Source organism: Gekko japonicus, unplaced genomic scaffold (assembly GCF_001447785.1).
Source record: "Gekko japonicus isolate JY-2015 unplaced genomic scaffold, Gekko_japonicus_V1.1 scaffold10, whole genome shotgun sequence".
NCBI classification, from domain to species: domain Eukaryota; kingdom Metazoa; phylum Chordata; class Lepidosauria; order Squamata; family Gekkonidae; genus Gekko; species Gekko japonicus.
In genome coordinates this window covers 1998931-2022969 of record NW_015167526.1, presented here as the reverse complement: position 1 = coordinate 2022969, position 24039 = coordinate 1998931, and the positions used below count along the sequence as shown (strand labels likewise).

Genomic DNA, 24039 nt, shown 5'->3' with positions numbered 1-24039 from the left:
GGCGGGCCCGGCCGTGCGCCTCCGAGCTCAGGGCCCGCAGCTGAGATTCGAACTCGCGCAGGGCCTCCTTCAGAGGGGGGATCTCGCCGGCCTTCCTCTCCAAAGCGCGGGTGGCCTTTTGGAGTGACCTCAGGTCCTTGGCCCCTCCGCCCGGGAGGCAGTCGCACAGGGAGAAGTCCCCCCGGCTCTCCCCGAGGAGCTGGAAGCCCCTGTCCAGCAGTCCCACGTGAGAAGCCCCCCAAACCAAGAGGAAGAGGGCGGCCCAGGGCACCAGTCTCCCAGGCCGGACGCGGCAGGCTCTTTTCGCCCACTGCAACGGCGCGGTCAGGCTGAGGAAGGCCACGTGGAAGGAGACGGCCCCGACGAAGCCGCCCTTGCGGAGCTCCGCGTCTCTCCGCGCTTGCTGGAGGCGCGGGTGGCTCTCGGCGCAGCTCCCGGGAAGTGGCCGCCGGCTCTCCGGAGTGGGGCCGCCGCCGTCCTCGCAGCCAGCCCTCGGCCCAGGAGACCCCCGCGCTGACTTGCTGCTGGCGCCGGCGGCCCAGGGGACGCGCTCCATCCTTGAACGGCTTTGCGGCAGGCAGGCAGGCAGGCCGGCAGGGGGCGCCCCGCCCGCCCCGCCCACTCTCCTTGGCGCCGCCCCCCGCTAGTGACGCAATAATGGAGAGGGTGGGGAGTCCCCGTCGGGCCACGCGTTTGCACCTCGCTCCAACGGAGCGGGGCCGCTGAGCCGCTGCGAGGCTCGTCGGCTGCTGCCATCGGGAGGGCGCGGGACTGGGGGAGGCGCTGCATTCCGCGGGAGAGCGTCGCTGCAGGGTCACAAGTCCCAATGCTCCCTCTAAGCTGCAGAGTCTTGTGAGCAACAATTCTATTTTGTGAGCCGCTGGCATTAAAGTTGTGAGCGACAAGCTGGGAGCGAACGCTTTGGCTGCTGCATGAATCAGTCTGCTCTGGGGCCCTCCTTCCTGAGCTCAGACAAAAATGGGTGAGCCAGAGGCTAAAACTCTGTGGGCTAGCTCACACTTACTCAGCTTAGAGGGAACACTGGCTGCTGCATGAATTAGTCTGCTCTGGAGCCCTCCTTCCTGAGCTAAGACAAAAATGGGTGAGCCAGAGGCTAAAACTCTGTGGGCTAGCTCACACTCACTCAGCTTAGAGGGAACACTGGTCGCGGCCGGAGGTGTCCCCCAAAGGCCCCTGCTTGCCTGGGGGGGGGAGGGCGCTGTGTGGCCACGATCCGGCAAAAGGCAGCCGCCGGTGGCGAGCGTGGGCCGCGCCTCGCCTCTTTCTCCCCCTGCACGGATTTGATGTGCGGTCCAACGCTCCCTCTAAGCTGCAGAGTCTTGTGAGCAAACATTCTGCTTTCTGAGCTCCCGGCCTTAAAGTTGTCAGCGAGCCCTTCGGCCACCGCAGCAATTAGTCTGCTCTGGAGCTCTACTTCCTGAGCTGAGACAGACATGTGTGAGCCGGAGGCGAAAAAACCCTGCGAGCTAGCTCACACTCACTCAGCTTAGAGGAAATACTGGGGTCCCTCCTCTCTCCCTGGAGAGATTTCCCAGCGTAGCACCCAAACGGCTTCTGCTGCACCCTTCTTGCAGTAGAAAAGAGCCGGAGTTCACGAGCACCTTTTTTATATATATATAAGTTTATTTATAACTTTTAACTTTAAAACACATAAACAATGCTATGCTTTATATGAATAATACAAATACATTTTACTTAAGCAATGTAACGTTTGCTTCGTAATAGAAATAACCATTCAAATGACTAACTACAGAGATTACTATGAACATTGATATATACTGACCCTATTATTTTGCTTTTGCGCAAATATTATTGATCTATAAAACCAAGTCAAAAAGTTATTATCTCTTTATATCGCTGGGGTATTGAATAAGAAGTAGCTATCGATTCAGGGAATGATTTTTCAAGGAATGGAAGCCATTTAGCATGGAACATAATTTGCATTTTATAAGTGTTAGTAGGATGAACGTTCGTGGCAATTTCCCCCATGGTATAGTATTCCCAGGTTTTTATATACCAGTGGTGAAGGGAAAGTAAAGGAGTAGTCTTCCAGTTACAAGTGATTACTAATTTAGCCACCATCAATAAAGTTGATATCAGGTCCCGGTTTGCTTTTGTGATATTTCTATCTTCCCGATAGTCAAGCAGTATTGATTGTGGAAGGAGCACCTTCAAGACCAACAAAAATTTGTGGCAGGAGAGGAGCTTTCGTGAGTCACATAAGAACATAAGAGAAGCCAATGTTGGATCAGGCCAAAGGCCCATCTAGTCCAACACTCTGTCACACAGGGGCCAGAAATACCAGGTGCCATCAGGAGGTCCACCAGTGGGGCCAGGACTCTAGAAGGCCTCCCACTGTTGACCCCCCCCCAAGCACCAAGATGACAGAGCATCACTTGCCCCAGACTGAGAGTTCCTATAAGAACATAAGATACGCCAATGTTGGATCAGGCCAAAGGCCCATCTAGTCCAACACTCTGTCACACAGGGGCCAGAAATACCAGGTGCCATCAGGAGGTCCACCAGTGGGGCCAGGACACTAGAAGCCCTCCCACTGTTGCCCCCCAAGCACCAAGAAGACAGAGCATCACTTGCCCCAGAGTCCCTATCTATACTTTGTGGCTAATAGCCACTGATGGACCTCTGCTCCATATGCTTTTCTAATTCCCTCTTGAAGCCGTCTGTGCTTGTAGCCGCCACCACTCCCTGTGGCAGTGAATTCCACGTGTTCATCACTCTTTGGGTGAAGAAGGACTTCCTTTTATCCGTTCTATCCGTCACCACTCACTTCTTCAGGTACTCACGAAAGCTCCCCCCCTGCCACAAATTCTGTTAGTCTTGAAGAGGGGCTCCTGGACTCCTGCTCTTTTCTACTGCTACGGACGGACTAACACAGCCACCCGTCTTGATCTACAGTACCTTTCCTGTTTATTGAGAAAAAGGTTTCATTTTTTTTTAAAAAGGTGCCAAAATGTGGTTAGAAAGGCTCTGTCGCGGAAGGGACTCTTTCACACCTGAATGACATTTTGGGTGTTTCGAAGTGGGCATGTTTCAACATGAGCTTGTGCCACTGTGCTGCACGGAGCAGGGCTTCTTGATGCTGCCTTGCCCCCCAACTAAGGCCAGCACTGGAGGGGCGGGACTTATGTGTCCCCATCCCCACCTTCTGAAGGGTGATGAGTGGTGACGGGAGGCAAGGCCTGCTCTGTGGCACCAGTTCCCCTCGCAGGGCTCTTTTTGTAGAAAAAGCCCAGCAGGAACTCATTAGCATAATAGGCCACACCCAACAGCAGAAACTCATTAGCATATCCAGCCACACTCCTGACAGCACAGCTCATTAGCACATTAGGCCGCACCCCCATGTCACCAGAAGTGTGGTTATCCAGCCACACCCACCTTTTGCTTGTTATTCTGTTTACCTTGTTTGTCGTCAAAACCCAGGGCCTTTTTTGTAGCAGGAACTCCTTTGCATGTTAGGCCACACACCCCTAACGTAGCCAATCCTAATGAGTTTCTGCTGTTGGGTGTGGCCTATTATGCTAATGAGTTCCTGCTGGGCGTGGCCAACTCGGGAGCCAGCTGGAACTCCGTTCCTGTGCGTTCCTGCCCAAAAAGAGCCCTGCCCCTCGGACCTGATTTTCTGGAGCCAGGTGGAATTTCTGTTCTTTGCCCAGGCATTTTGTTGACTCTCTTGTCCTGTGCCCTCAAGTTTTATCTGCTGTTTCGACTTTTTGGTTTCCATGGTTTTTAAATGTTTTTCTTTTCCTTCACGTATACCCTGCTTTTCTTCCCAATGGGGTCCAAAAGTGGTTTACAGCCAGTGTTCCCTCTAAGCTGAGTTAGTGTGGGCTAGCTCACGGTTTTTTAGCCTCCGGCTCACACACTTTTGTCTTAGCTCAGGAAGGAGGGCTCCAGAGCAAACTAATTGATGCAGTAGCCAAATCGCTCGCTCACAACTTTAATGCCAGGAGCTCACAAAGTAGAATTTTTGCTCACAAGACTCCACAGCTTAGAGGGAACATTGTTTACAACATTCTCTTCATTTATTTATTTATCTAATTTATATCCCGCCCTCCCCGCCTCCTCTTCTCCGTGTCATCCCCACAACAGCCCTGTGAGGTAGGTTGGGTTGAGAGTGTGTGAATGGAAGTGGCCTAAGAGTACCCACCAACCTTCCATGACAGAGTGAGGATTCGAACCTGGGTCTGCCAGATCCTCGTCCGACACAACCATTACACCACTCTGGTTCTCGCTGAGGGGTTGCCAGAGACAGAGAGGGGCCCGGTGAGGCCTTCTATCGGTCTCAAACATCTGGAAGATGCAGTCCTAGGGTTGCCAGCTTCCAGGTGGGTCAAACAACAAATATATACCCTGCAAAAACCTTTTTTATAAGTTAAAGTGTTCTATATGTCCCATCTTATAAAGTGCATTGTGTCTTATTCATGATATTCTAAAACAGATATATTCATTACATGCAATATCAACAATAATAACCAGTTTGTACAATCTAATAGCTACTAGTCAATTTACATCCTTTTTACACAATCAACCCTAACGGGAGTTTCTAGAATTGTACACCCTGATGCTGGGAAAGATTGAAGGTCAAAGAAGACGGGAACGGCAAAGGATGAGATGGTTAGACAGTGTCATCGAGGCAACGAACATGAAGTTGAGCAAACATCAGAGGACGGCGGAAGACCGGAAGGCCTGGCGTGATCTGGTCCATGGGGTCGCGGAGAGTCGGACTCGACTGTGCGACTGAACAACAACAAAAAACACCCGCTTCTCCTTGCTTGAAAGTCTTCTAAAGGGGGAAGTTTCCTTTTGTGGTTACATTGAAGTCTATGAATGTCAGCTGCTTAATGGGCCTTTTGTAGGACCAGCAACAAACATCAATTTAAACTTCAGTGTAACCACAAAAGGAAACTGATTAGCATTGTTGATATTGCATGTAATGAATATATACCTGTTTTAGAATATTATGAATAAGACACAATGCACTTTATAAGATGGAACATATGGAACACTTTAACTTATAAAACAGTTTTTTGCAGGGTATATATTTGTTGTTTGACTCTTCTAACACTGCAGCTCGAGTTTCCACAGCAGCTTCCAGCTGGGTCCTGGAGATCTTCCGGTATTACAGTTGACGTCTGGGTGACAGAGATCAGTTCCCCTTGAAGAAAATGGCTGCTCTGGAGGGTGGAGTCTACGGCATTGTACCCTGCTGAGATCCCTCCCCTCTCCAAACCCCGCCCTCCACCGGCTACACCCCCAAAGTCTCCAGGAACTTCCCAACACAGAGCTGGCAACCCAAGGCAGTCCTCAAGGCAGAGAAGTGAAGAGGAAGCTCTGGAGTCAGGAAGCTCCAGCATTTGGCTGCTTCTTAGTTTTGTTCTCTTCGGCTTTATATGCCAGTGGATTTCCCCTTGCGTGTCGCCTTGCTGCCCTTTCAGCTTTCGCCTTGGACAATATTGGCGAAGCCCAGGGGTCATTTTGTAGAAAAAGAGGTGCAGGAGCTCATTAGCATAATTCATTAGCATATGCCACACCCCCTGACATCACCGGAAGCGTGCCAGAAGGCAACACCCACTGCTCATGTTCCACTGGACTGTTTTGGATTACTAGCTATTGGGGGGGGGGGACGTGCAGATCTGCCCTCACAGAGGAGGGAGAGCTTGTACCTGAAGGCAGGCTTGGGGGTGGGGGGGCTCTGCAACGTACCTGGCTGCTTCTTGCTCCTCGTGGCCCGACTGAGGGCTGCTGGGAGCAGGGGGCGGGGCTTGTTGCATGTGCCCGCCCCCTGAGCTCCTTACTGCTGGAGCTCCACTCCTGTGCGCTCCCGCAGGAAATGACCCCTGGTGAATCCCATCCCACCACTCCTAAAATGAGATACCGTCATACTAAGCCACATGACATTAAAATAACTCAGGATGCCAAGTTGTTTAATGATTGGCCTTTTATGGATTGGGGGGGGGCTGCCCTTTAACGGAGAGAAGCCCTTGAACTCATCAGGAAAGTTCCCAGAGTGCCCCTGGCCTGCAGGGCTATTGGTGGCCAGGACCAAACTGAGGGGAGCCCCAGCAGGGCTGCGGGGGCTGCTTGGTGCTGGCCCCTCTGCTCGGTTTGGCATGCTCCCTGGCATTTTACTGTGCCAGTGTGCCCCCGATGGAACCCGATGTTCTCTCTGGTGCATGAGAGAGGAGGAGCTGATATGGTACTTGTCGGACCAATGTGTGAGCTGCAGGCGCCCGCTCTGTGGGAAGAGCTCCTCTTCCTGAATTGTCTCCAGTGAGGTTCCCTTCATGCTGTGCCAGTACCGCCTCCTTTGCCGTGTTCAGATTTCGTTAACACATTCATTAAAATCCATAAATTAATTGACTCCTCAGGGACAGAAGGAATCTATAGGGAATGCATTGCCAGCCTCCCACAAGCCTATGTTGATAAACATCTGGAGCAGAGTTCCATCAGTGGCTGTTAGCCACAAGGTATAGATGCAGCACTCTGTCTGGGCCAAGGGATGCTCTGTCTTCTTGGTGCTTGCGGGGCAAGAGTGGGAGGACTTCTGGAGATCTGGACCCATTGGTGGACCTCTCCTGACGGCACCTGGGTTTTGGCCACTGTGTGACACAGAGTGTTGGACTGGATGGGCCATTGGCCTGATCCAACAGTGGCTTCTCTTAGGTTCTTCTGTCTGGGGCAGTGATGCTCTGTCTTCTTGGTGCTTGCGGGGCAAGAGTGGGAGGACTTCTGGAGATCTGGACCCATTGGTGGACCTCTCCTGACGGCACCTGGGTTTTGGCCACTGCGTGACACAGAGTATTGGACTGGCTGGGCCACTGGCCTGATCCAACATGGCTTCTTTAATATTCTTATCGTGCAACCCAGACGTTGGTATGTCAGCTCCCATTTGTAAGTGCGCACGGCTTGAGATCTCGCCGAAGCTTTTAAGTACCTATTCCCTCCTGCTGAAACGTGAAAGCTTGCGTTTTTCTATGCTGACCTGATCTGGCTCTATAAAACATGAACTTTCTAAATGGTTGCTGTTTAGCCTGAATGTCTACTGGCAGGGGGTGGGTGGAATAATGTGGGCAAGCGCAGCAGGAGACGGGCAGCTTCTAACATCGCCTCATCTGGTTCCCCCCCCCCCCGGTTTTGCACGCTGCTCCGCAGTAGAAAAGAACAGTAAGTACCTTTCCACCCTGCTGTGAATGGCATTTGTGAGTAGAAGGACATGAAACCTGCCACAGTACCGGGCTGCTGGTGGTCTGGCTGCTGCAGCCGGGTTTGGGGAGGGGGCGGAACCTTAGACGTCCTCCTCTTGGGGGTGCAAATTGGGATGCTAAAACTGTCCAAGAGCACACACCACCGAGGTGCTGTGATGAAGGTGGCCAGCAGTGTTCCCTCTAAGCTGAGTTAGTGTGAGCTAGCTCACAGTTTTTTTAGCCTCCGGCTCACAGATTGTCGTTGTAGGATGGAGGGCTCCGGAGCAAACTAATTATTGCAGTAGCCAAATCGCTCGCTCACAACTTTCAGGCCAGTAGCTCAGAAAGTAGAATTTTTGCTCACAGGACTCCGCAGCTTAGAGGGAGCATGGGTGGCCAGTCTCCAACGGGTCTCTCCAGAATACGGAGTTCCCCTGGGGAAAATGGCTGCTTCCGAGGGTGGGCTCCGGGGCATTATGCACCCCACTGGAGTCCCTCGCCTCCCCAAGCCCCGCCCTCATAAGAACATAAGAGATGCCAATGTTGGATCAGGCCAAAGGCCCATCCAGTCCAACACTCTGTGTCACACAGTGGCCAGAAATACCAGGGGCCATCAGGAGGTCCACCAGGAGGTCCACCTGGAGGTCCACCATCAGGAGGTTCACCACGCCTCCCTAGGCTCCAGCCCCCCAATCCAGGAATTTCCCAAACTGGAGCTTCATGATGATGATGATGATGATGATGATGATGATGATGATATACTTTATTGTCATTGTACATAGTACATAGTACGAAATTAAAGATGCAATCATTTTGGTGATCTACAACATATTCATATACACTCACACACCATTCACAACTGTCCCATAACTCCCTTAAGGTTACACATAACTTAAAACCACCAATGTCACCCAAATTCCAGTTTCATACAGCATTTAAGGCAATAATAGCTCTCGAATAAAAACTATTTTTAATCTATTTGTCCTTGCTTTAATTGCCCTATATCTTCTGCCCGAAGGCAGCAGTTCAAACAGGGAATGTTCAGGATGTGACAAATCCTGCAAAATGTTCTTTGCTTATTTCAAACATCGAGAACTATACAATTCCTCCAGGAATGGGAGAGGGGACTGGCTGAGCATATGGAACAGAGGCCCATCAGTGGGTATTAGCCAGAAGGCATAGATCCAGGGCGGCGAAACGTGCTCAGCGTAAGAGCCACATAGAATAAATGTCATATGTCTGAGAGCCGCAAAACATGAACAAATATTACACACACATTTTTATTTAAAAGTATGCAAATTTGCTTTTTTATTAACATTAAATGAGACTGCCGAAAATAAAACCAAAAGGGGTAAAAACGCATATTGATAATGATGTATTTATGTGTCCAATGATATTTATTTGTTTGCTAATTATATTTATTCGTGTAAGAGAGAGAGAAAAAGAGAGGTGGAAAGAAAGAATGAAAGAGGTGGAAAGAAAGACAGAGAGACAGAAACAAAGAAAGCAAATAGTTGGGAGGGAGGGAAGGAGAAAAAGGATGCCTCGCCTTTACTTCCCCAGCTCCCCTGCCGGGAGCCGCACAATATGTGTGAAGAGTCGCATGTGGCTCCCAAGCTGCAGTTTGGCCACCCCTGGCATAGATGGGACACTCTGTCTGGGGCAGTGATGCTCTGTCTTCTTGATGCTTGGGGGGGGCAACAGTGGGAAGGCTTCTGGCGTTCTGGCCCTGCTGGAGGGCGGAACGGATGACACCTGGGTTGTGGCCACTGTGTGACACAGAGCGTTGGACCGGATGGGCCACAGACTTGATCCAACATGGCTTCTCTTATGTTCTAATGAGCTGTCAACCCTATGGCTTCCTCAGAGACAATGGTTGGTTTGGGCCAGCTCCCGTGTCTGTAATAACAGGTCTACATGACAGGGGTGTTGTAAAACTGACAGTGTGTGAGCTGTATTTGGAGTTCCTGGGTTTTTTAAAAACCAAGCCCAGGTGCCCGGGCACTGGGACGTTGTGGAGGCATAGTGTGTCCCCCCCCCCCACATGGGAAAGTTCATCCAGTAGCTGCCATAGGCTCAAATCCCCCCCCCACCTCAGTCTCTCTCTGCACAGTGAGGGCAAATTCACAGCCTCTCTCAGCCAAGCCTACCTTTCAGGGTCGTTGTGAAGCTAAAATAGAGATGCGGAGAAGATACTTGCCGCCATGAACTCCTTGGAGAGCGAGGGCTTAAAATGAATAGGGGTTTTTTTTTGGGGGGGGAGCTTTGTTGGTAACACTCCTTGGGCTTGGCATAACAACCCCCCCCCCGGCCATTCATGCTTAGCTCCAGTGCTGCAGTAGATGTGCTTTTCATGTGCAGTCAGTATGTGTTCCAGAGGTGTGTGTGTGTGTGTGATTTCCCCAGAAGCCCGCCTGCCTGGGAGGTGCTCGCCTACCAACCCCCCTCCCTGCGAGGCGGCCTCCGTCTAGATTGCTCAGAAGCGGCCGGGATTGGCGGGGGATGAATGGGGAGATGAGATCCGTGAAAAAGCCCACCCCAGCCGACAATTTGAGCAGCGGGGAGAACAATCAGTGCTATTTTTACGTGCCCTAGTTAGCTCCCCCCACCGGGGCCGGCGGCTTTGTTCCTTCCCCCAGCTGCAGATTTCCGCTTGTTCCCGACAGATTGGAGATGCCGGCGGCAGTTTCCCTTTCTGCAAGGAGCCGGCTGCTCACAGAAGAGCGGCTCGATTGGAGGGGCGTCCGTCGGAGAGGCCCTGACCTGGACGGACCGGGTGGGGTTGCCAGCCTCCAGGTGGCGGCTGGAGATCTCCTGCGATGACAGTTGGCCTCCAGGCGACAGAGATCAGGTGCTCTGGATGGCGCTGCATCCCGCTGAAGCCCCTCCCCTCCGCAACCCCGCCCTCCTCAGGCTCCGCCCCCCAAATCTCCAGGGATCTCCCCACCTGGAGCTGGCGACCCTAGGCCCAGGTGAGCCTGATCCTGTCAGATCTCAGAAGCTAAGCAGGGTCGGCCTTGGTCAGTACTTGGATGGGAATCATGGAATCATAGAGTGGGAAGGGTCCTCCAGGGTCATCTAGTCCAACCCCCTGCACAAGGCAGGAAAGTCACAAATACCTCCCCCTGTTCCACGGCCAGAAGATGACCAAAAAGCCTCCAGGATTGCTTCCTGACCCCAAAGTGGTGATCAGCATTTCCCTAGGCGTGTCAGAAAGGGCCACGAGAACTAAGCACCCTCCCTGCCAATGTTCCCTCTAAGCTGTGGAGTCTTGTGAGCCAAAATTCGACTTTGTGAGCTACCGGGCATTAAAGTTGTGAGCAAGCGACTTGGCTACTGCATGAATCAGTTTGCTCTGGAGCCCTCCTTCCTGGGCTAAGACCAAAATGTGTGAGCCGGAGGCTAAAAAACTGTGAGCTAGCTCACACCAACTCAGCTTAGAGGGAACACTGCTCTCTGCCCTCCCTTCTCATGATCCGCCTCAGTTCACAGAATCCGCATTGCTGTCTGAGCCTCTGTTTGAAAACCTCCCAAGAAGGAGAGCCCGCCGCCTCTCCAGGAAGCCTGTTCTACTGAGGAACCGCTCCAACTGTCAGGAAGTCCTTCCTAGTGTTTAGCCGAAAACTCTCCTGATTTAATTTCAACCTGGTGGTTCTAGTCTGACCTTCTGGGGCAACAGAAAACAACTCCACACCATCCTCTGTATGACAGCCCTTCAAGTACTGGAAGATGGTGATCATACCCAGCTCCTTCAACCTTTCCTCATAGGACTTGGTCTCCAGACCCGTCACCGTTTTTGTTGCTCTTCTCTGGGCACGTTCCAGCTTGTTTATATCCTTCTTAGTGGTGGCCAGAACTGGACACAATAGTCTAGGAGTTGTTGTTCAGTTGCACAGTCGAGTCCGACTCTTCGCAACCCCATGGACCAGATCACGCCAGGCCCTCCTGTCTTCTGCCGTCCTCGGGAGTTTGCTTAATTTCACGTTCGTTGCCTCGATGACACTGTCTGACCATCTCATCCTTTGCCGTCCCCTTCTTCTTTGACCTTCAGTCTTTCCCAGCATCGGGGGTCTTCTTCTCCAGTGAGGGCTCCCTTCTTGTTGGGTGGCCAAAGTATTTGAGCTTCAGCTTCGGTATCTGGCTTTCCAGGGAACAGTCAGGGTTGATTTCTTTGAGGATTGACTGATTCAATCTCCTTGCAGTCCAGGGGACTCTCAAGAGACAACCAAGGAGACAACCAAAAAAAGCCAGGGTGGCTACAAACCACCTCTGAATGTCTCTTGCTTTGAAAACCCTTTGGGGGTCACCAATAAGTTGGCCATGACCTCCAGACAGGTCAAACCACAGCATGCACTTCAGCACACCTGACTGCGGTCCAGCTAATTCTAATGCACCTTGAAAGGCAACACGGAACCCACGAGGCTGCTGGTCCTCCTGACTTTGGAAGGGGTGCCGATGCTGCTCTCTGTCTCGGAATAAGAACATAAGAACATAAGAGACGCCAATGTTGGATCAGGCCAAAGGCCCATCCAGTCCAACACTCTGTGTCACACAGTGGCCAGAAATACCAGTGCCATCAGGAGGTCCAGCAGTGGGGCCAGGACATTAGAAGCCCTCCCACTGTTGACCCCCCCCAAGCACCAAGAAGACAGAGCATCACTTGCCCCAGAGCCCCTAGCTATACCTTGTGGCTAATAGCCACTGATGGACCTCTGCTCCATATGCTTATCTAATTCCCTTTTGAAGCCGTCCATGCTTGTAGCACCCACCACTTCCTGTGGCAGTGAATTCCATGTGTTAATCACTCTTTGGGTGAAGAAGTACTTCCTTTTATCCGTTCTAACCCGACCGCTCTGCAGTTTCATGGAGTGCCCACGAGTTCTTGTATTGTGAGAAAGGGAGAAAAGTACCTCTTTCTTTACCTGCTCTTTCCCATGCATAATCTTATAAACCTCGATCATGTCACCCCTCAGTCGTCTTTTCTCCAAGCTAAAGAGCCCTAAGCGCTTTAACCTTTCCTCATAGGGAAAGTGTTCCAACCCTTTTATCATTCGAGTTGCCCTTTTCTGCACTTTTTCCAAAGCTATAATATCCTTTTTAAGGTGTGGTGCCCAGAACTGCACACAGTATTCCAAATGAGGTCTCACCATTGATTTATATAGGGGCATTATTATATTGGCTGATCTGTTTTCAATACCCTTCCTAATAATCCCCAGCATAGCATTGGCCTTCTTTATTGCAGTCACACACTGTCTCGACATTTTCAGTGAGTTATCCACTACAACTCCAAGATCTCTCTCTTGCTCAGTCTCTGCCAGTTCAGACCCCATCAATGTGTATTTATATTTAGGATTTTTGGCTCCAATGTGCATCACCTTGCACTTGGCCACATTGAACCCCATTTGCCATGTTGACGCCCACTCGCCCATCCTTGACAGATCCCCTTGGAGTGCCTCACAATCCTCACTGGTTTTCACCACCCTGAACAACTTTGTATCATCCGCAAATTTAGCCACTTCACTGCTTACTCCCATCTCCAAATCATTAATGAACAAGTTAAAAAGCAGTGGACCAAGTACTGATCCCTGCGGTACCCCACTGCTTACCACCCTCCACTGAGAAAATTGCCCACCTACACTCACTCTCTGTTTTCTATGAACTAGCCAGTTTTTGATCCATAAAAGGACTTGTCCTTCTATCCCATGATTTTTGAGCTTACTTAGGAGCCTTTGATGAGGAACTTTATCAAAAGCTTTCTGGAAGTCAAGGTAAATAATATCTATTGGATCCCCCTTGTCCACATGTTTGTTCACCCCCTCAAAGAACACTAACAGGTTAGTGAGACAAGATCTTCCCTTACAGAAACCGTGCTGAGTCTGCCTCAATAGGTTTTGTTCATCTATGTGCCTACTAATTCTTTCCTTAATAATGGTTTCCACCAATTTACCCGGTATCGACGTCAGACTGACTGGCCTGGAATGGTTGCGGCCCTGTGGTCTTGTCGCCGTTCTCCGGCCGGGTCTGATGTGTTATGATCAGGGGTGTTCAGTGGTGTGTTTTATTGCTTTTCTGAGGAGTAGCTAATAAACTGAAGAATCCAAACAGCGATGGTTTATTGATCGGAAGGGGGGGGACCTTAATGGGATTCTGCTGCACCTCTAAGACCAGCCAGACCTTGTTCTCTGATAGAGGCCCCCGGAATAGCTTGAAGGCGATTTATGGGAGGCCGCTGGGGACACAAGCAAGATCGCAGCTGGTGTGCTCCTCCAAACTGGGCTTGTAGTTTCAAAGCAATGCAGGAAATCCGTCTCTGTTGCCCCTTTTCCGCCTGTGAATGTGCACTCTAAACCAAGGGGTCTTTCACAGGCAGGTCTGAAACGCCTCTCGCCTTAAAAAACGAGTCCAGCTCGCCCCCTAGTGGTATGTAGTGCTAAAAGATTTAGAACCTCTGGCCGCGAGACAATCTTAGGATCTCCTGGCTATACCACGCACACTGCCATACGATAATAATTCCTGGGGATGTTCCTGGTGGGGCGCAGACTGGCACTCTAAAGCAAACGTTAAAAAAAAAAAAAAGCCGGAGATCGCCCGTGTAGGCGAAAAACGGCAGGAAAAAGCATTGCAGTCTGAAATGGCAAACCGCTTCAGATCCAGCTGTTTATCGGTAGGGGAAAGCCATGTGTGAAATGGCAGCCCTATACCAGTTTACTCCACGACAGACCAAAAACCGCTTCAAACCGGCTTAAAAAGGGTAATGTGAAATTCCTCTGTATTTATATCGCACCCTTCAGTACCCAAAGGAGTCTCAGAGCGGCTTACAGACTCCCTTCCCCTCCCCACAACAGACACCCTGTGAGGTCAGTGGGGCTGAGAGAGCTCTTGACAGGAACTGCTCTTTTTCAATGACAGCTCTGACAGAACTATGGCTTGCCCAAGGTCACCCCAGCAGCTGTAAGTGGAGGAGTGGGGAATCAAACCCGGTTCTCCCAGATTAGAGTCCTCACACTTAACCACTACACCAAACTGGCTCTTGGAACCGGGTCCCCGGCAGTGTCTCTGGCCTAGTCTCTTCCCAACGCCCCGCCCACCCTGCGGTTTTGCTGCTCTTCCCACAAACCCTTTGGAAGGAAAGATTTGTTCTCACCCTGTCTTGCCCTTGCGTTGGCTGGCCCTCCGGACCGGTGGAGTGGATCAGGCGTGCCATTCCCTATTAATTAGCCACCGTGGCTTTGATAGTGGGGACTCCAGAGCTTTGGGGTGTCTCTGCAGTGGAGCAGAGGGGGTGCGCCTGCCGACTTAGGATCGTAGAATCACAGTTGGAAGGGGCCATATACAGGCCATTTAGTCCCACCCCTGCTCAATGCAGGATCAGCCTAGAGCAGGGGTGCCGAACTCATTTGTTATGAGGGCCGGATCTGACATAAATGAGCCCTTGTTGGGCCGGGCCACATGTGTCATAAAATGTAACGCCAGGGAGCGGAGATAGAAACTTTATAAAGGACACAAACACAAAGGATTTTTTTTAACTTACAATAAAAACATGCTTAAAACATTAGCACTCTTGCAATGTTTCGTTTATTTAACAGTGTCTGATAACGGACACCTCTTGCTCTGAATGATTGCATCAAAATGTCTGTGCTGTTGCAGTCTTGAGTAGGCTGTTCAGGTGTGTCTCTGTAAGCTGCAAAGCTACGATGACGCAGCAGCAGCAGAACTGGAAGAAGAAGCAGAAGAAAGCCAATTCCACTGTGGGCCTGATAGAAGCCCTCCCGGCGGGGCCTAATCCAGCCCCCGGGCCACATGTTTGACACCCCCGGCCTAGAGCATCCCCGACAAGGGTTCGTCCAGCCGTTGCTTGAAGATTGCCAGTGAGGAGGAGCTCACCACCTCCCTTGCAAGTGTCATCCCCACTCTGAACAAGCAGAGACCAATTTTAGGGCTGATCTCCCTTGCTGACAGTTTAAAATTCAATTCTGAGCCGGCCAGTCTTGTTTTCCTTCGAGGCTTTCTTAAGCCAGGTTTCTGAATGGACGGTGGTGCGGTCCAAGGCAAACTGACACCTTTCTAAACCCATTGATTTTCTAAGTCCATTGATCTCAGTGGACTTAGAAGAGTGTCACACTTGGCAGGTGCCAGGAAATGTGTCAGTGGGCACATGGGGACTCCTGCTAGAAGTTTTTTCCCCTGTTTCATAAAGACCAGGATCTGCTCTTGAATCTTGACGGTGGTGACAGGAATTGCCTCCCCGCAGGCCATGAATTCACCTTTCTGCCGCCGGCCCACCTTCCGCATTCCGACTCACGTCAACAGCCGCGGAACCCTTTTCTTTGCCTGCATTTCCTAGACGTCGGAGAGGCTGCACCACCGAGCTAATTCACGTTCTATTTAGCAAAATATAGGCTGCCATCGGAAGGAAAACAAGCCGGCGCTTTTGTCCTTCCCGCGCTGGCAGCAAAGCTGTTGCTAATTTCCCGAGAGGTGGAATGGATTATTAAAAGGAGCTGGCGATAATAGTAATTTTGCACTTTTGTTGTTTGGAGCGCGAGCCCTTTTTTTCTTGTCTGGCGACACATTGGGGAGAGAGAGAGAATGCGGAAAAGGCAAGCGGCAAGGGCTCAACACTGGGGATCTCCGCCTGCCTTGCAGTCCTGCAGTGTCGTACCGTTGTCTGGAAAGCACATTTATTGTGTCAGGTGGAGGGGGCAGCGGCAGCTGTTTGGACGTTAATCGCAACTAGAAAGGTCACCTGGTGATAGAACCAGGTGAAATATCAGTGAAGAGAAGAAGAAGAAGAGATTGGATTTATACCCCGCCCTTCACTACCCAAAGGTGTCCCAGAGCAGCTTAAAAGGTAAATGTAAAGGTTCCCTTGCTTGAAAGCCAGTCGAGTCCGACTCTAGGGTTGCGGTGCTCATCTCCGTTTCAAAGCCGAAGAGCCAGCGCTGTCCGAAGACGTTTCCGTGGTCATGTGGCCGGCATGACTAAACACCAAGGCGCACGGAACGCTGTTCCCTTCCCACCGAAGCAGTACCTATTTATCTACTTGCAATTTCTTGCTTTCGAACTGCTAGGTTGGCAGGAGCTGGAACTAGAGACGGGAGCTCACTCCGTCATGCGGCACACTCGGGTCTCGAACTGCTGAACTACCGGCCTTCCACAGCCTGCAGTTCAGCGTCTTAACCACTTGAGCCACCGCAGCACGGCTTACAAACTCCTTTTCCCTTCCCCTCCCCACAACAGACACCCTGTGAGGTAGGTGGGCTGAGAGAGCTCTGGCAGAAATGGCTCTTTTTCAAGAACAGCTCTTGACAGAACTATGGCTTGCCCAAGGTCACCCAGCAGGTGCAAGTGGAGGAGTGGGGAATCAAACCCGGCTCTCCCAGATTAGAGTCCGCGCACTTCACCACCACACCAAACTGGCTCTCAGTGGACATCATGGTGCCGATGGGCACCATGTTGGAGACCCCTGGCCTAACCAGTGCACCACACTGATGGAGAAGGGAGGGAACACAAAACCAAGCAAAGGCAGAGAATTAATGCAAACATGCTTCACATCAGGGAAAATAGGACTCGTCATGGCAACAGTTCCACTCTAGGCAGGCTTCACTTGGAGTCTTCTAATGTCCTGGCCCCACTGGTGGACCTCCTGATGGCACCTGGTATTTCTGGCTACTGGACTGGATGGGCCTTTGGCCTGATCCAACATTGGCATCTCTTATGTTCTTATGTTCTTATGTCCCCGTCTAGGGGTTGCTGAAGAGTCTGGGACTTTTCCGTTTAAAAAGAAGACAACTAGTGGGAGACGTCTATAAAACTATGCATAGAATAGAGAGAGAGGACAGAGAGAACTTCCTCTACTACAATACTATGACTCAGGGGCACCCGATGAAGTTGATGGGTAGTAGATTCTGGACAGACAAAAGGAAATACTTCCTTACACAGTGAATGATTACAGTGTGAAATCTGCTGCCAGAGGATGTAGTGATGGCCGCAGGCAGAGATGGCTTTAAAAGGGGATTAGACAAAGGAGAAGAGGTCTCTCAGTGGCTACTAGTCACGGGGGATAAAGGGGACCTCCACTTCCAGAGACAGTAAACCTATGCGTCCCAGTCCCAGGTGGCAACTTCAGGGGAAGGCCTTGGCTTCTATCCCCTGTGGTTGGCTGTCTAGAGGAAATGTTTGGACCCTGTGTGAGGCAGGATGCTGGACTAGATGGACCACTGTGATCCAGTGATGTTCTTCTCAGGGGAAGGCCTTGGCCTCTATGCCCTGTCATTGGCCCTCCAGAGGAACTGGTTGGCCACTGTGTGAGGCAGGATGCTGTACTAGATGGACCACTGGTCTGATCCAGCAGGGCTCTTCTGATGTTCTTCTTGGGGGAAGGCCTCGGCTTCTGTGCCCTGTTGTTGACCCTCCAAGGGAACTGGTTGGCCACTGTGTGAGGCAGGATGCTGGACTAGATGGACCACTGGTCTGATCCAGCAGGGCTCTTCTGGTGTTCTTCTCAGGGGAAGGCCTCGGCCTCTATGCCCTGTTGTTGGCCCTGCAGAGGAACTGGTTGGCCACTTTGTGAGACAAGATGCTGGACTAGATGGACCCCTGGTCTGATCCGGCAGGGCTCTTCTGATGTTCTTCCCTTGGCCTCTATGCCCTGTCATTGGCCCTCCAGAGGAACTGGTTGGCCCCTGTGTGAGACAGGAGGCTGAACTAGATGGGCCTCCATTGGTCTGGTCCAGCAGGGGTCTTCCGATGTTCTTATCAGGGGAAGGCCTCAGCCTCTATGCCCTGTTATTGGCCACTGTGTGAGACAGGATGCTGGACCAGATGGACTATGGGTCTGATCCAGCAGGGCTTTTCTGATGACCTTGTTCTCTGCTGCTCTGCAAACAGACTGAAGTCACAGGAAGGAGACTTTGAACAGCAGGAGAAACTCCCTAATGGTGAGAGCAGATTGACAATTAAACCAACCACTTAAGGAGATGGTGGTGGCTGAGACTGGAGGTCTCGAAGCCAAGGCCGATCAGTTATCTGTGGGGGATGCTCTAGGTTTCAGTCTCTGGTGCTGAATGGACGGTTGGACTGGATGGCCCCAAGGGCCTTTCCCAACTCCAGGACTTGATGATTTGTAGAATGCTTTTTTGGAACATGAACATGATTACCTCTAGAGTAAAGCTGGAGTCCAGTGGCACCTTTCAGACCAGCAATGTGTAATTCTGGGTATAAGCTTTCCCAGAATTAAACTTTGTTGGTCTTAAAGGTGCCACTGGACTCAAACTTTGTTCTGTTGCTTCAGAGCAGCATGGCGGCCCAGCTAAATACATTACCTCTGCAGTCTTTCCAATCACCCCTGCGAGGTAGGCCACTTTTCTCACCCCCTTCTTGCCAGGTGGCCATGGTTGAGAGAGAGAGAGACAGGGCAGCCCTTGACTCACTGCTCACACTGTTATGTATTACATCTGGAACATTCCAGGACTATCTACCAGAGACAGACTGAGCTTGAAGCTCTAGAACAATAGCCCACCAGGACTCTGGAGGTGACCAATGAGGAACTAATGTTATGTAAATAGCCTATCATAGGGAGTTGGGTGTGGTTTTTTGCAGGGGTCATTTCGTAGAAAAAGAGGTGCAGGAGCTCATTAGCATAACTTATTTGCATATGCCACGCCCCCTGACATCACTGGAAGTGTGTCAGAAGGCCACACCCACCACTCAGGCTCCACTGGACTGTTTTGGATTGCTAGCTATTGGGTGGGGGGGAACGCACAGATCTTCCCTCACAGAGGAGGGAGAGCTTGTACCTGAATAAAACTTGGTCTTAAAGGTGCCACTGGACTGTTTTGGATCAGGGGGCAGAGGGGAGCTCTGCAACTTACCTGGCCGCTTCTTGCTCTGACTGAGGGCTGTTGGGAGCAGGGGGTGGGGCTTGTTGCATGTGCCCGCCCCCTGGGCTCTTTACTGCTGGAGCTCCGCTCCTGTGCGCTCCTGCAGGAAATGACCCCTGTGTATTATTGTTACGTGTACCTCAAACTGCTTGGCATGATGATAGCAACCCGCTTGGCTCAGGTCCCTTTCCTAAAACTCAACTGTTGACTTTGTATCCTCACCACCAGCCCCTTCACGCCATAGAGATCTCGACAAGCCAGGGAGAGCTTGTACCTGAAGGGGGGGGGGCTCTGCAACTTACCTGGTTACTTCTTGCTCCTTGTGGCCTGACTGAGTGCTGCTGGGAGCAGGGGGCGGGGCTTGCTGCGTGTGCCCACCCCTTGGGTTCCTTGCTGCCGGAGCTCCGCTCCTGTGCGCTCCCACAGGAAATGACCCCTGGTTTTTTTGCATGCTATTTAAACAGGGCTGTTGCCCTGGAGTCTTCAGTCTCGTTCCTGAAATCCCTTAATAAAGTAGAGCTGTTCACTGCAATGCGTAGTGTTTAATACATGCCTTCCTCCATAATGCTTTGGGAACTCTCGTAGCAGGGAGGGGCACCGGGCCTGATTCAGTGAAAAAGCTGGCCGGAGCACCCCCAATGTCTTCCCATAGAAGATTTAGATTTTTGGGAGCATATGCCTAAATACAGGGAGCCTGGTTGAGAGAAATCCCATGTCGGATGCCCGGGCTCCATGCAGATAGTTGGGCTTGGCACGCATTGAGGCAAACCGGGGGTGTATGTGTCTGCCATTTCATAACGGGCGAAGCCGCCTTCCCGACCAGTCCCTGCCGCGTGCTCCGTGAGCCAGGAGGGCCGGGTTGCGTTCCAAGATCCTGCCGCTTCCCTCCCGCCTCCCCTGCCAAGCGGCATCGCTCTTGTCTCTTGCTGTATTAAGTCGTTTGTGGCAGCAGCTGTCTCCCTTGCGAGGGCCGTGCGGAGACGGACGGAGGTTGGCAGTGGCGGGAGCTGAGTTAATACAGGCAACGGTGGCCAATGGAAGGGAAGCAGCCGACCATGGAAGGCTGCAGCGGAGGGTTTTTTACAGGCAAAGGGGACGTGAGGAGGGTTCCGAGTCCTCAGGCTCCTGCTCCGCTGAGCGCCAGTGCTCCAATTGTAGGGTTGCCAACCTCCAGGTGGGGCCTGGAGATCTCCTGGAACGACGGCTGTTCTCCAGACGACAGAGACCAGTTCCCCTGGAGAAAATGGCTGCTTTGGGAGGTGGAGTCTAATGCATCACGCCCTGCCAGAGTCCAGTGTTCCCTCTAAGCCGAGTTAGCGCGAGCCAGCTCACAGTTCTTTAGCCTCCGGCTCACCCATTTTTCTCTTCGCTCGGGAAGGACGGCTCCAGAGCAAACTAAGTTATGCAGCAGCCAAACCGCCCGCTCACAACTTTTTCATGCCAGTCGCTCACAAAGTTGAATTTTTGCTCACAAGACCCCACAGCTTAGAGGGAGCATTGCCAAAGTCCCTCTCCACCCCAAAACCACCCTCCGCAGTCGCCACCCTCCAAAACATCCAGGAATTTCTCAACCCACAGTTGGCAACAACCCTACGTAGAGTCGAAAGCCGAAGTAAAGGCGGAAGGACTCGGAAACTGGCCTTTTGAAGCGAAGAACACGAAGATGATCAGAAAGTTTTCTCATAAGGGGGCGGTGGCACAGGCAGTTAAATGCCTGTAGAAATAGTCATCTCGAACAGCTGTAACAGCGGTTCGAATACCACCGTGGTCGGGGTGAGCTCCCGACCCTTTGCCCCAGCTCCTGCCAACCCAGCAGTCCGAAAGCCCCTCGGGGCAATTAGGTAAATGGGTACCTGTCTGTAGGAAATTGGGCTCCAGCTGAGCGAGGAATCGAGAAGCGGCGGCGACACGGCGGCGGTCAGCACGGAGGAGATGAAGAGAGGCAGCGACATCCCAAGGAGGCGGTTGGCTCGGCAGCTGATGACGTGGCCAGCAGGAGGACGTCCGGAGCTGCAGGGACGTTGTGACGCCCACTGCAGCTGCGCACCAGGGTCCATAACCAACAGCCCCTGAGAGGAGTCGCCAGAGAGCCGAAAGAACAGCGGAGGCTGCGGAAGAGGCACCGGAGAGAACTGGAAGAAGTCACCCACTCGCCGGATAAATGAACGATCGGAGCCGGGAGGGTACCTGGTAGGGCTCCCCCCACCCCAGACGCACTGTGGCCATAGGGTTTCTGCATAGGTCTCTGCACCATGCACCGTGTAAGCCGCTCAGAGCCCTTTGGGGTTGAGTGGGGTACAAATTGAAAGTATAAATAAATAAATAAATATAAATAACAATTAACACAGTATCATATAAACATGGAAGATAAACAGGAACTCTACAAGTATATTGTGATACTAACACTCGTGGTACTAACATTTACATCAACAGAAATAACATCTCCTCCTCTTGGGTTTTTAGTTTAGTGTGGTTATCTTTCCTTTATCCCTAGTTATAGTTTCCCTCCCTAATTTTCTTTGTAGTTTGTAGTTAATGCAAAATAAAAATATCCCTTCGGGTTTAAAAAAAAACAACCACAAAACCCTACGTAGAGTCGCCTACTTCCAGGTGGGCCTGAGATCTCCCCAGATTACAAGCAATCTCCGTATTGCAGAGGTCAGTTCCCATGAAAGTTGTCCTGTCCCCCCCCCCCCGGCCACCCCCCTTTGAACCGCCCTTTGAAGCACGCATCTTCTCCAAGGGGAACTGGAATTCTGGCTCATCCCCAGGTCCCACCTGGAGGCTGGCATCCCTACTCCCCTCCCAAACCCCAGCCTCCCCAGGCTCCGCCCCCAAACGCTACTGTTCTGTATGAAGTATAAATAAATAAATAAATATAAATAACAATTAACACAGTATCATATAAACATGGAAGATAAACAGGAACTCTACAAGTATATTGTGATACTAACACTCGTGGTACTAACATTTACATCACTAACCTATAGACAAGCAGTGTAATGTAAATAGCCTATCACTGGGAGTGGGTGTGTGTTGGGTGTGGTGTACACTGGCTGAGCTTGTTCCACCAGAACAATAGACTGGCCAGGATCCTGGAATGGACCTATAGTGTAGTGGTTGTAATGTAAATAGCCAATTGTTGGTGGTGGGGTGTGCTGGGGGGTGGTCTCTGCAGGCTTTATAAACAGGGCTGCAAGGCCAGGTTTTCAGTCATGTAGTTTGCTGAAATCACTGAATAAACTAGAGCTGATCACTGCAAGGAGTCTAGAACCCAGTACTTTACAGCTACAGATGGTGTCCTTTGTGCCGTCTGCCCATGCAGGGCTCAGTGTTCCCTCTAAGCTGAGTTAGTGTGAGCCAGCTCACAGTTTTTTAGCCTCCAGCTCACAGATTTTTGTCTTCGCTCAGGAAGGAGGGCTCCAGAGCAAACTAATTGATGCAGTAGCCAAATCGCCCGCTCACAATTTTAATGCCGGTAGCTCACAAAGTAGAATTTTTGCTCACGAGACTCTACAGCTTAGAGGGAGCATTGCTCAAGATCCCCAGCAAAGCCTGGTTGGGTGGTCAGAAGAGGCCCCTTTGTCCTTTTGCATCAGCCGAGAAGCGGGCTGGATCCGGCCCATCCTGTGCAAACTGTAGGGGTGCCAAATCTGCATTGGGAAGTTTCTGGAGATTGTGGAGGTGGAGCCTGAGGAGTGTGAGGTTTGGGGGGGGGGGGGGGAAATGGGTGGGATACAACCATTTTCTCCAGGGGGATTGACGTCTGTTGTCCAGAGATCAGTTGTAAGTCCCAGAGATCTCCAGGCACCCCATAGAGACTGGCAACCCTAGAAAACTGGACCGGTATGTTCTGTTTTTTCTGGCAATTGCGATGCCCTTCTTTTGAGGGGTGTGTGACTGGCATTGCTGGGGACTTTGCCTTGGACACACGATGCCAAAATTCAAACTGAGCGGTGGGTGTTGCCTTCTGACACACTTTCGGTGTTGTCAGGGGGAGTGGCATATGCAAATGAGTTACGCTAATGAGCTCCTGCACCTCTTTTTCTACGAAATGACCCCTGCTTTTGACCCTTCATTGGCAGAACCCAGCAGATACAGTTTTTACTGCCTAGTTTGCTCAGGGTGGCATACATGGGCCTCCCCCTTTTCTCTTTACAACAGCTCTGTGAGGTAGGTTGGGTTGAGTATATATGCGTGTGAGACGGGCCCAAGGTCGTCCAGAGAGACTCGTGGAAGAGTCCAAATTTGAATCCGGGTCGTTGTCCGGAAGCAGAGACCGCTCTTAATGGAACTGCCTTCCACGGAGGCCAGCTCAGAACAGTGACTCATGCAGAATCACAGCGGGTGGGCTCCTCTGAGTCACACTCCCTTTTGTGCAATCTGAACTCAGTCTTTTTCAGGCGAGGGACTGAATTAGACCCTTCTCCGATGGTCCTTAGCTCCCAGAAGTCTGGGAAACATGGACTTGTGACAAGCAATACTTAATTGCTGGGTTTTCAGTTTGGTGCGTAGAGGATGGGGCGCCAAATGTGGTGGTTCCCCAGAAGTGTTTTATACAGGGCTTTTTTTTGTAGAAAAAGCCCAGCAGGAACTCATTAGCATAATAGGCCACACCCAACACCAGAAACTCATTAGCATATTAGGCCACACCCAGGATAGCTCGTTAGCATATTAGGTCACACACCCATGTCTTCCCTTGGCTTTCCCAGGCAAGCCGACCCTTGGACAGGCCGGGGAAGGCACGGGGAGGCATTTAAATGCCTTCCCGATCCTTCCAGGGCCCCCCCGGCCCGCCCGCCTCAGAGTCGCCGGGGTGTGTGTGTCACTCTGCAGGCCTTCCCCTCTGTAGCCACGCACGGAGAGGTTTTGGCTGTAGTGGGCGTGGCCAACTCTGAAGCCAGCCGGAACTCTGTTCCTGTGCATTCCTG

General features: G+C 51.5%; 1 protein-coding gene across 1 annotated transcript in view; it reads left to right on the top strand.

Annotated features, from left to right (window-relative positions):
- Positions 1–24039, top strand: part of RPH3A (rabphilin 3A) — a 134762-nt gene that overhangs the window by 34544 nt on the left and 76179 nt on the right. Inside the window, exon 4 of the mRNA XM_015413214.1 lies at positions 158–495. Coding sequence (XP_015268700.1) covers positions 158–495 — 338 coding nt within the window. The remainder of the gene's footprint in view (positions 1–157; positions 496–24039) is intronic.